The sequence below is a fragment of the Hyla sarda genome, chromosome 1 (assembly GCF_029499605.1).
Source record: "Hyla sarda isolate aHylSar1 chromosome 1, aHylSar1.hap1, whole genome shotgun sequence".
In the NCBI taxonomy this organism is placed as follows: domain Eukaryota; kingdom Metazoa; phylum Chordata; class Amphibia; order Anura; family Hylidae; genus Hyla; species Hyla sarda.
In genome coordinates, this window is record NC_079189.1 from 550,875,563 (window position 1) to 550,888,747 (window position 13,185).

Consider the following 13,185-nt stretch of genomic DNA (forward strand, 5'->3'; position numbering starts at 1 on the left):
GGCAGAGAGGGACACACAAATAACAGTGACAGAAAATTACCTAAATGCAGAAACAACAATACCCATCATGTGTGCTGTCTAGAACCGTACACCTACGCACCCCTGTGTCTGTTTCACAGATACTTCATCAGGGAAAAGCATGTAGAAAACGTACGTTGGGGTACGTAGGTGTGTGGTTCTAGACACCCTACATGGCAGTATTACTGTTCTGCTCTTATCTTTTTGAGTTGTATTTCTGCATTTGGGTAATTTTCTGTCACTGTTGCTATTTGTGTCACTGCTATTCCTTTTGTTCTGCTCCTTTTTGTCTTTATTATTTTGCTGTGGCTTCCCTGACACCTTCCATCATTGTGACCTACTTACCTGTGTATTACCATCATGTGCATCCTATTGCCATCACCTCATTTTTTGTACTTGTAACTTTGGTGCCATATCTCACTTTTGTGACTTTTTAAATATTGATGTTTTTATGTATTTTTGTACTAATAAAGAATTGCAATGTTTTGTACATGACTTAGCGACTGGTGTTTTGTAGTTGAGGATTTATGTATATTGTATCCCAGTCGCGACTGTGTTTTAGGCTGCTTATTTATGGAGAAATTACAGACCATGTATACACTATACTGACAACACAATCCAATAGACAGAAAAGTATTTTTTATGTTCATATAATGCAACTGGGAAAAAACATCTTTGATATTAAATGTATAGCCCTTATAACACTGAATACAGATTGTGTCCTCCAAATATAAATCCATCCCCTAGGGTGGCATATACATCTACTCTATCAAGCATAACAACGTTACTTCAGTCCCTGCAGATAAAATTCAGAAAGATTCTAGAATATTCCTATAAGGTCACTGTGACAATATAAATGCAGCTCTATATTTTGCCAGGAAAATAAACATTAGCATAAATATAACTACTGTAGTTCCCCATCTACAAATTTAAAGGAAATGGAGCTTTGTACAAAAAATAAAGGATCCTAGCAATTCAGTAATGTGACAACATATCCCAGTCCTAGCTAGTAACCAGTGTGAATGTTGTCTTCTTATAATAGTGATCTATAGTAATATATAATCTCTCATTATATTAACCCAACATATAACTGCTGTAATATTATCAATGACACTGACAGCAAAGATTTATATCATGTCCTTAGAATCTATTAAAAGGAACCTGTCATCACTGTCATACTGCCACCGGGGACCACCCTGATGACGATGGTTCTGGCAGCATGAAAGTGATGGCAGATAACCTTTAAAGTCCAAATCTACTCAAACCCTAAAAATTCTGGTAAGACTGCTATTGCTTCACTGGCCCATACAAGTATAGGAGCCTAAGAAGCTGACATATGGGAAAACTACCACTGCAGTTTTTGAGCCAAAGCCAGAAGTGGATCCATAAGGGAGGAGATGCCATTCCTTTTAAATACACTTTTGCCTTTGGTTCAAAAACTGGGAAGTGGAAACATAGCCTTAGGCCATGTTCACATGGTGGAATTTTCTAGTGGAATTCTGCGGAAATCCTATTAATTTCAGCAGAATCCTATTGATTTCAATGGGATTCTGCTGCACCATTCACATGGCGGAATTTTTGTTGCGGAAACCCAGATTTTGGCATCCGCAGAAACAATCAACATGTTCGTTGTCTCTGTGGATTCCGCTCAGAAATGCATTGCCGTCTATGCTGTTCTAGCGCTGCAGAACATGCAAATGTGCGGAATGCCTGCTCATGTTTTCCAGGTGGACATTCTGCATTTTTTTTACTGTGTGAACACAGCCTTACATTGTCCACACAGTGAAGAGCTGGTGCTGTGCAGCCACACTTCATTGTTCAGGTATTGAGCAGAGGGAGGATGTGTTCACCCATTGTGGTAATGTTGTGATATTTCCTGTGGCCTAAAAATCTATGTTACCACAACATTGCAGCAATGTGTGAATACGGACTTTCCCTGGGTCTACATGGAGACTTTCTATAGTACAACCTTCCATTTTTTATCTATTGAGTGACAGGAGTGCGCTACGTTGCTACAGAGGATGGATTGACTGTGAGCTTCTACAGAATAAATGCAGTGTACTGATTTTTAAACAAATTGATCTTTTTTCTTTTCTATATCGAGCCAAAAATGTGGTGTAAATTTTCTGTAGCATCCCTGTGCTGTGTGAATGCACGATTACACAGTACTGCAGCTGTAGCGTAAAGAAGCCATTTGAGATTTTGGGATCATATCAGAGGATGCCCTTTATTAGCTCCTACCCATTTTCTAAAAAAAAAAACCCTTTTAAAATTCTAAAACTGTACCACAAAAAGTCACCATGTTGCCCCAGCTTTAGGCTGTAATAAAACTAGCAATAAATTGGTAAGAAAACTTTGTGGTTTCCATATGACAAGTGTAAGAAGCCTTCCTGAGTCACTGTTTACACCCCTGTATGTAGCCCTGTATAAATATAGTAGTAGATCAGTAGTCATTCAGGCAGGAAAACCCTCACACATTCTTCCTTTCCCCAAGACTATATATATAAGCAATAGCTGGCATTACAAAAAATCTCCATCATAGGATAGTCCATGGTTCTTGTCCATTGTATTCTTCTTTGATAATTCGTCAAGAATGACAAAACCATTAAAATGCTAAATCGGCATCGGCAGTCCACATTAAGGATAAGCTGGTGAGGATGGCATAGAGTAGCAGTAACGTGAATGTTGATGCTAGTTATAAAAATCATAGAGAAAAGCTCAGCTCCCATTGTTTGTCACTATTTCCCTTTGATTTGATGTCCATGTCATCATTTGGCCAACCATGAGCACGTCTGTTGTATGACTGCTCCATCCAGTCTTCGTAATACAGCTTTCCCTTATTCTGGTTCACAGTGCAGGTAGGTCGGGAGGTCACTGATCGTCTATTATTTGTTGGTGTCAGATGAACACCTGAGACTCTTGCACTTTAGCTCATCTAAGGATTTCCAATACTTGTAGTTTTCTGTCAAGTGTTGTATGAGGTTGGGCAAATGTGCAAAAGCTGAAAGCAAACAAGATGTGGTTAGTGGGGATTCAAGAAGCTGGATAAAAAGTTATGGACACCCTACTCCTTGCCCCCTATACTATATGTTCTTCAGATATAGAGAATATCGAAGGAGACAATTCTGCCCTACAACTAATATCCATGTACAGAAACCTAAGGAATTATTGTGATTTTGTATTTTGTCATTGTAAGTCTATTTTAAAGGGGTTATACGGGATGAAAAAAAAATCACACATGGCTGCTTTCTTCGAAAAACAGCACCACGTCTATCCACGGTTTGTGTCTGACATGGGGTTGAAATTCAACTGTCCGATTTTCCTGTCCCCTGCTATCTGCCACTGAGGAAAGTCTTCAGAGTCTAAGTGCTAAGGAAGTGCTGCCTGACAATCCTAGGCTATAGTTCAGCAAACCTCACTCAAGTGGCTTAGGCAAGGCTCCGGTTTGGGGCCTTTGTTGCTACACGTCAGGAACACCGCGTATATACCATTATACAGCAGAAACATAATGTAAACAGCCCCTAAGCAGCTTTTACAGCTGTCACTCTGTGCCATCCCACATCTGGGCCTGTGAGTTGTATAGGGAAGCTTATATTTGCTAAAGAAATATGAATCTAGAATGTTAACAGTAAGAAGTGGAATAAAACCCATGAATGTGGCATCCACAGATGTTATTACTTTACATGGCATGTTTCTTACTTACGATTGGATGAACACATACAAAAATTCTATTACACTAAAGAAACTATAGAAATGCATTCAAAGCAAAAAATACAGTGATCCCTCAACTTACAATGGCCTCAACATACAATAGTTTCAACATACAATGGCCTTTTCTGGACCATTGTAAGTTGAAACCAGACTCAACATACAATACTACGGACAGTCCAGATCTGTGAAACGTGTCACTGGCCCGGAAGAACCGATCAATCAGAATCGGCAATTTACTGGTAAAACCCCTGTATTACTGAAGCGTATGCACTGACTGATGTCTGGTAGCGCCCCCTACAGTACAGGGAGGTACAACATGTTCTGTACACTTTACCTGTGCAGGGTTAGCTGCTCCTTTGGACACCAGGTGAGGGCGGCTCCATTTTACATTTTTAGGACCATTTTACAGGACCCTGAAGAAGCTCCTGTCCTACATAGACTGGTGTTTCCCAAGCAGGGTGTCCCCAGCTGCTGCAAAACTACAACTCCCAGCATGCCCGGACAGCCTTTGGCTGTACGGGCATGCTGGGAGTTGTAGTTTTGCAACAGCTGGAGGCTCCCTGCTTGGGAAACACTGACATGGACAGTGATTTACAGCTTCCAGCAGATCTTTCCTACTTTTATATGTAAGGATTTGCTTTATCTGTATTAGTTATCTACTTATTATTCTTTAATCCTCACCTTTACCTATTTTTGGATGACATTTCGGTGGCTCCAGAACCAATTACCAGGTTTCCATAGAGTTCTGGTCTCAACATACAATGGTTTCAACATACAATGGTCATTCTGGAACCGATTAATATTGTAACTTGAGGGACAACTGTACAAAAAAAAGTCATAGTATTGTCTTACCATCCCATGCATCAAACATGTCTGTGATAAAATAGTCTATGAATGAGATCTGAGATTTTGGTATGCTGCAGGTGTTCCGGTCAAATACTGGCATAACTACTGGCAATCCTTGAATCTTCTCCTCATCTGTCTGTAAGAAAAATGAGATACCTGAACTGAAATGGTGTAAAATCATAAAAATAAAAGTGATCGGGATCAGACTATAATAAAGCAAAGCGTTTCTTTATTAAAATTTTATTTGAAAGAAGTAAAACAAAATGAAAACTATATAAACTGTGTAGTCTTGTCACCGTACTGAACCACAAAATAAATGTAATGGGTCAGTTTTATCACTCAGTTAAAAATCCAAATCCTCCCAAATTTGCTGAATTACACAAATGTTTTTATTTCACCACACAAATATTTTTTTATGTTGCGCAGTAATTTTTCTTTTTGTAAAATGGAGGATGCCATTATAAAATACAATTGTTCTCGAAAAAACTAAGGGGAACATTTCTAACTGTTATTTTTTTTGCTTAAAATCAACGCATAAAATGCCACACATGCGCCAAAGCACTTTTTTTTCCGACTTTACGCAGGAGGCAAAAGGCTACAAGTGATCTTGCAAAAAAGTCAACCTTGGTTTTTACTTTGCAGTGGTAACAGTGTCGCAGTGGCACACAAAAAGTCACAAACCCCAACAAAACACCACAAATCTACATTGCTAATTTTTTTTTCACAATTGCGACTCTTTATGCAGAAAAGTTGTAGAGGAGAGGGGGAAACATACAAATAGGTGTTCTGAAGTGATTTATTGTTTTTTAAAAAAGATTTTTATCTTACATGTCACAGATGTGTAAAACCAAAGCACAATTAAATTACTTCAAAACACATTTTCTAAAGACAATAATGATATATTCCCCCATAAGTCCTCATACAGCTCTTCCGATGGAAAAACAAAAGGGTTAAACACAAAGAGATTTAATTTCATATTCTGCTCTTGGTAAATGAAAGCTGAGCTCTTATTGGTTGATATGGGTAATAAAAACTATTTTACCGATAAACATTTGTGAGATTTTCTTCTGAAATAAATGCTTCTAGGGCATAAAACTTGTGTACATGTGGAGTCTGGTAGAGCATGGCACATTTCTCTTTTAGCTAATGGTGGATTAGAGGTACAGTAGGAGGCCTATTACACCTCTATGGCAGCCCTGTAGTACAGCTGTGTGTATAAGCCATAAATATGAATAGGTTCATACCTGAGCAAAATACTCCTCTGATATCCTTCCAGCCCATTCAATGCACAGATCCAATGGCCGGCACGGGTTGGCCACATCTGCACATTTTATCATCATGCGTTTGATGAGTATTCGATTCTCAGGGGAATTTTTGATACTGGGGGAACACTCGCAGTCACTGCCCTCACTCTGCAGACAAACAAGAATTAACCTTACCAAACATGCATGCAAATAAGTACAGATTGACATTTTATTTATATACATTTTTACTTTTTTTATACTCATTAAGTCCTAATAGGAAACAGACGGCTATTTTGGCATCCATAAAGTATGCCCTCAGACTATGTGCACACCATATTTTCCGCATGTCCTTGAGTACTATAACAAAGCATGTCCTGCTATATTCCCATCATGATTTCCCTGCACAACCAGAGTAACCATTCTGTCAAAAAAAGGTTGCCGATATATATACTGATATATACTGGGTAGTACTCCCAATGGGCACATTTGGAAAGATTTATCAAAACCTGTCCAGAGTTGCTGAGTTGCCCATAGCAACCAATCAGATTTATTTTTTTGAAAAGTCCTGTGAAAAATGAAAGAAGTGACCTGACTGGTTGTTATGGGCAACTCAGCAACTTTTTCTCTAGACAGGTTTTGCTAAATTTCCCCAATTGAGTTTAATAGACTGATGTAGTTAACTAAACACCATTCGGCCCACTTAATGAATGGTGAACAGTGAACTGAATGCTGGTATGGGATCCCTATATTTCTTCAAGGTACCTGTTGTATGTAACTACCTGGTTTCAAAAAGTGCATATCTCATACAGGGAAAGCTGGGTGATATATAGCAAATCCATAAATAGTTAAAATCCCTGGCAAGACTTTGGTAAGTCCTGTTCTCGGCCCAGAAAGGAAAGTTGGTATTGGGGTCTAATATTCCCTTCATGGGCCAGTCCATGCTTCCAGTGTGATCCAGATCAGCACTGGTGCTGGGGACAGCTTATTACTAGGCTTTAAAACTTGGTGTAATTCACTCTTCAAGCTTTGAGAAATCTGACCTGCAGATGGGAGTTGTACTGAAAAGGAAGCATATTGACTCATGTGTGTAACACATATAGGGGGGAATTTATCATTGGTTTTACCCTGGTTTTGTGGTGTACATTTGTCTCACAGTTTGTCTCAGTTGCTGTTTTGAGACTTTTCATTGCGACTTTTGCTTTAGAAGGTGTTTCTAAAAGAACATACCAAGTCATAATTTCAGTTGATATCGTGCTATGGTAAGGAATTCATCATATGCGACTTTTCAGTTTGCGCTTAATTAGGTGCAAATCTACACCAGCCCTCACTTGTATTACAAAACTGACTGTTGACAGCATTATTAAAAAGATGCACATTTTGTCGCACGGGATAAAAAGTCGCACAAAAAGTCACAGAGGAATCGCCATACAAAGTGGTGTACTGAGGTAAGAAATGTGATCAGCACCAGATTTATCCCATGCCCTGCACCAGGTAATAAATCTGGTGGAGGGACACAGTTTCCACTACATGAATTAATGGGGTAAAAAGACGTTCACCTACACCACTCTTCATGAATTCCCTCCATGTTGTCTACTTTGTTTGGTGGCTGGTAGTAAGTCACCTGTATAGACTGGGACGCTTTTTTGACGTTATTACATGATATGTTTTGGGCCAGTTTAACTTTCCACTGTGTCAAAATAAGAAATACCCAATAATGGCTGACCGGTTTTGACTTTATCTTACATTTGAGTTGTTCTCCTCAGCAGCAATGGGTTTATTGATACTATTCACAAACTTGTTCACGTGCTCAAAGTGCCGGGTCATCTCTGTGGCTAAAACCATATCAATTATGGCTTGGCGAAGGGTCCGATATTGGGTTCTTAGAAAGAGAAAAAGAGTGATAAGCAAAGGTGTGGAGTTTGACAATATATCCATGTGCCAGCATAAGAAACTTTTCTTCTACAGAGCTCTAAGAGGAAGAAAGCATGAATTCTCAATGTTCACTATTGGCAACAGCAAACTGGTTAGTCAATGCGGTACTGAATAATGGTCCAGTCACTGAGTAGACATTGGGGGAGATTTATCAAAACCTGTATAGGGGGAAGAGTGGTGCAGTTGCCCATGGCAACCAATCAGATTGCTTCTCTCATTTTTAAAAAGACCTGTGAAAAATGAAAGAAGCAATCTGATTGGTTGCCATGGGCAACTGCACCACTTTTCCCCTACACAGGTTTTGATAAATCTCCCCCAATGTATCCACAATTATCCTTCTATGTTTGCAAGTTCTGCAGCAAACAATGGCCTTCTTTTAATAAAACTGTCTAATTCTTAGACGCTTAAAGGGGTACTCCCGTGGAAAACTTTTTTTTTTCTTTTTCTTCAATCAACTGGTGCCAGAACGTTAAACAGATTTGTAAATTACTTCTATTAAAAAATCTTAATCTTTCCAGTACTTTTTAGGGTCTGTATACTACAGAGGAAATGGTTTTCTTTTTGGAACACAGAGCTCGCTGCTGACATCACGAGCACAGTGCTCTCTGGTGACATCTCTGTCCATTTTAGGAACTGTCCAGAGCAGCATATGTTTGCTATGGGGATTTTCTCCTGCTCTGGACAGTACTTAAAATGGACAGAGATGTCCGCAGAGAGCACTGTGGTCATGATGTCAGCAGAGAGCTCTGTGTTCCAAAAAGAAAACAATTTCCTCTGTAGTATTCAGCAGCTAATAAGTACTGTTTTTTTTTAATAGAAGTAATTTACAAATCTGTTTAACGTTCTGGCACCAATTGATTTAAAAAAGTTTTCCACGGGAGTACCCCTTTAAAACTTAGGACCCTATTAGATGGGCTGACATGCACAGTAAATAAGCGGCGATCTCATAGATCAGCACTCGTTTTTTAGAGCCTTTTACGATTGCTGGATCATTCGTGCTGCCTCTTGCTTACATTATTTATTGGCTGCACATCCCCTATTAAAGGGGGAGACGTGCAGCCGACAAACAATGTTTTTTTTTTAACCTGTCAAAATGAAGCGATCGGCCAAAGGACGCTGGCTGATTACTGGATCTATTATACAGGGCAGTATTGGCCTGTACAGCTGATAATTTCCCAGGGTAATAGGACCCTTAGACTAGGACAGTGTTTCCCAACCAGGGTCCCTCCAACTGTTGCAAAGCTACAACTCCCAGCATGCCCGGACAGCCAAAGGCTGTCCGGGCATGCTGGGAGTTGTAGTTCTGCAACAGTTGAAGGTATCCTGGTGGGGAAACACTCGACTAGAGAGTCTAAAAAATGTGTCAGATGTGTTACAATGGCTCCAACTGATTTACAGACTAGACAGTCTAAGAATGTGACAGTTTTAAGTTTACCTTAACTATTAGTTAGCTTAAAGGTATACTCCACTTTAAAAGGTATCCCCCCCCCTCCCACGTGTATGGAGTGGTGTGTCGGAACACACTCCATGCATTCTCTATGGGAGCGCTGGAGATACACAAGCACTTTACTCCTGTATCTCCAGCACTCCAATAGGCACTACATGGAGTGCATGCCAACATGCTGCTCTATACACAGGGAAAGATGGGGCTCAGTTCTGGGACCCCACAGCACGATCACTTATCCTTTAAACTGTGCCAGAATCTTGCACCAGAACCCTTTGTTGGACGCAGCAGTAAAAGGCTCTAAAACATTCAATATATTTGGTGCATGACACATTCTGGCACATTTTCAATGGCAAATCTGGCCCAATGTAATTTTGTGTGTTCTTTACTTTTTATACATTCTGTTTAGTTTCAAACACATTTTTTTGAAAATTGAAGACAACTTAGTTAAAAAATGCATGTTAATTGTGAGCTTCAGGTCAACAGAGTTCCGGTCCACTTTCAGTCTACACATTCATAACATAGTAAGATGTAAAGCAACATACCGGTCCATGTTCTTGAATATATTGCACTTGCCTTCCTTTGCCGTGAGCTGGAATGCCAGTGCAGAGTGGTGACTTTCTAAGACAGCAGTGTCGTTGTAAAGAAGGGCCAACTCGCTGCCGGCATTGCAAAGAAAAGAGTTGGTACGACCAGGGTGATCAATATCATGAACCGTGGCAGCTATTAAAGCAGCTACTTTGTCCAGCTGGTCAAGATTTGTCTGTGAAGAGAATCATGAAGAGTCTGAGGGCAATACAAAACACAGTGAATGCCCAAATATTTACCCTGTTGAAACATTTAGGCCCTGGAAGCAGGAGGTTGGGAGACCAGGTAGTATATACAGTATAAGCCATGTGGCCATTTGGCCAGGGTTGAAAGGGCACTTTTCACATGTTGTAGAAACATGTCAAAAGTTTTGATCAGTCAGGGTCTGAGTGTTCAGAACGAGCCGAGAGCTAAGCCAGACAATCCTATAGATTAGAAAGTCCATCTTGGTCAACCGGGTTCTGAAAACAAAGCTTTAAAAACACCGGGGTGCCAGGCAGATGATTGCGGGGGTTCTCAGTGATTGGACCCTGCGCGATCAGACACTTATTCTCTATCCTGTGGATAGGGGATGAGATGTAATGTGCCATAGTTCACCTTTAAGTCCGCATTTGGCACCAATCTTATACTAGTTATAGTGGGCCTTCACCTAATTTTTTACCCAGATTGTTCCATGTTTTTGTGCCGATCTTATGCCTAATAAACAATTTTGGTCATGCCCATTCATTGCTGACCTGCAAATTTGCCCCATAGATTACTTAAAGGAGATATATCATGCTGAAAAACGTATCCCCTACCCATATCTAGAAAATGAAGTATTTCTCACGGAAAAGGATTGCAGTAACACATGTTTTGCTATACACATGTTTATTTCCTTTGTGTGTATTGGAACTAAACCAAAAAAGGGAGGCAAAAAAAGCAAATTGGACATGATGTCACACCAAACTCCAAAAATGGGCTGGACAAAATTATTGGCACCCTTAACTTAATATTTGGTTGCACACCCTTTGGAAACAATTACTGAAATCAGTTTTCAGGCTTCCTATAACCATCAATAAGCTTCTTACACCTCTCAGCCGGAATGTTGGACCTCTCTTCATTTGCAAACTTCTCCAGGTTTCTCTTATTTAAGATCTCGACAGGTGTTCAATGGGATTTAGATCTGGATTAATTTCTGGCCAATTCAGAACGCTCCAGCGCTTTGTTGCCATCCATTTCTGGGTGCTTTTTGACGTATGATTGGGGTTATTGTCCTGCTGGAAGACCCAAGATCTTGGACACAAACCCAGCTTTCTGACACTGGGCTGTACAGTGCGACCCAAAATCCATTGTTAATTGTCAGATTTCATGATATCTTGCACACATTCAAGGCACCCAGTGCCAAGAGGCTGCAAAACAACCCCAAAACATCATTGGACCTCCACCATATTTCACTGTAGGTACTGTGTTCTTTTCTTTGTAGGCCTCATTTAGTTTTCGGTAAACAGTAGAATAATGTGCTTTATCAAAAAGCTCTATCTTTTCTCATCTGTCCACAAGATGTTTTTGGCTTACTCAAGTTCATTTTTGCAACATTTTTGTGTCTCTTTGTCAGCAGTGGGGACCTTCTGGGTCTCCTGCCATAGGTTTCATGTCGACTGATAGTTTGCGCTGACACTGATGCTCCCTGAGCCTGCAGGACAGCTTGAATATATTTGGAACATGTTTGGGGCTGCTTATCCACCATCCGGACTATCCTGCGTTGACATCTTTCATCAATTTTTCTCTTCCGTCCACGCCCAGGTAGCTTAGCTACAGTGCCATGGGTTGCAAACTTCTTGATAATGTTGCGCACTGTGGACAAAGGCAAATCTAGATCTCTGGAGATGGACTTGTAACCTTGAGATTGTTGATAATTGTCCACAATTTTGGTTCTGAAGTCCTCAGACAGTTCTCTTCTGCTCTTTCTGTTGTCCATGCTTAGTGTGGCACACACAGACACACAATGCAAAGACTAAGTGACCGTCTCTCCTTTTATATGCTTTCAGGTGTGATTTTTATATTGCCCACACCTGTTACTTGCCCCAGGTGAGTTTAAAGGAGCATCACATGCTTGAAACAGTCTTATTTTTCCACACTTTTGAAAGGGTACCAATTTTGGTGTGACATTATGTCCAATTTGCTTTTTTTACTCCCTTTTTTGGTTTAGTTCCAATACACACAAAGGGAATAAACATGTGTATAGCAAAACTGCAATCCTTTTCTGTGAGAAACGCTTCATTTTCTAGAAAAATTTCAGGGGTGTCAACATTTACAGCCATGACTGTATGTTTTAGATCGCGGGAGGTCCGACCGCTGGGACCTCGCGCGATCTCCTGTACGGGGCCCAGGCTCTCCCTCGGAGCGGCACGTCACAACCCCCGTGAAGCAATGTCTATATGGGAGAGCCGAAGGTAGCCAAACGTCTCTCCCATAGAGATATATGGGGGGGCGCATGTTGGCCGCTGCTTCGTGCGGGGGTTATGACACATTTCAACCAGGGAGAGCCAGGGCCCCATACAGATAAAAAAGTCTAAAAAGTTAACCTTTGGATAGGGGAAAAGATTTTCAGCATGAGATATCTCCTTTAACCTCAACCATTACCGACAGCCAGGCCAGACAGCAATGGTTTTATCCTGTTTCCTCTCACCACTTGCTCTGATGAGTGTTACGTTGTCTCATGTCCTACATTGCCTCTCTGTGACCAAGACTATTCCAATTCTATCCTATAGGAACATACTTTATGGGCAAATGCTAAATTCTCGGAATAATAAAACAAAATCTGACTTTTTACATGTTGTTATTGTTGAAAAGTCTTTCCATCCCAGGACAATCTAAAACTTAGGGATCTAGGACACTACTAGAAAAAGTTTAGGGATTCCATTTAGGAGCATACACAGAACTTCTGCCACTTTGGACTGCATCTAATCCTAATTTGGGTTTGCAGGTTGTAAAGATTAAACAGGATTCTGTGCTATTCTGTGCTTTATATATGTCGATGGTATGAAGTATAAACCACTTCCTTATAAATAGCCTTGGAGGGGTCACATATTCAGAGGACAAAAGATAATACAGAGTAAAATCTAAATACCTTCACGTTCTCCTTCTGAAGGAAATAGGCAGTGGCATGAAGGACGTCAGCCGCATGCGTAGAGTTGTGGTAGGCATTAGACGCATGATAGTTGGCCTCAATTATCTGCAGCCAGGAGCGCAGGGTTGCTTCTGAGCAGTTCAAAAATTCACAAACCCCAAAAGAAGCAAATATTTTCAGCCCAAGATAAACTAGTGGCCTAAAAAAACCAAAAAATAAGACATTAAATGGAGGCCCCAATACACCTTAGACGTCTAAACTCTACTCCCCTCTCAACTCTCCTTTGACAAATA

The 13,185-nt window shown here is 40.4% G+C and overlaps 1 protein-coding gene across 9 annotated transcripts in view; it reads right to left on the reverse strand.

Annotated features, from left to right (window-relative positions):
- Positions 1 to 458: 458 nt before the first annotated feature.
- Positions 459 to 13,185, reverse strand: part of PDE8B (phosphodiesterase 8B) — a 329,639-nt gene continuing 316,912 nt past the window's right edge. For all 9 annotated transcript variants that reach the window (XM_056541706.1, XM_056541688.1, XM_056541692.1 and 6 more), the window contains 6 exons: positions 12,893 to 13,091; positions 9,741 to 9,958; positions 7,563 to 7,698; positions 5,820 to 5,987; positions 4,582 to 4,711; positions 459 to 3,019 (listed from right to left, as the gene is read on the reverse strand). In XM_056541706.1, the coding sequence (XP_056397681.1) occupies positions 2,904 to 3,019; positions 4,582 to 4,711; positions 5,820 to 5,987; positions 7,563 to 7,698; positions 9,741 to 9,958; positions 12,893 to 13,091 (967 nt within the window). In that variant the 3' untranslated portion in view covers positions 459 to 2,903. The remainder of the gene's footprint in view (positions 3,020 to 4,581; positions 4,712 to 5,819; positions 5,988 to 7,562; positions 7,699 to 9,740; positions 9,959 to 12,892; positions 13,092 to 13,185) is intronic.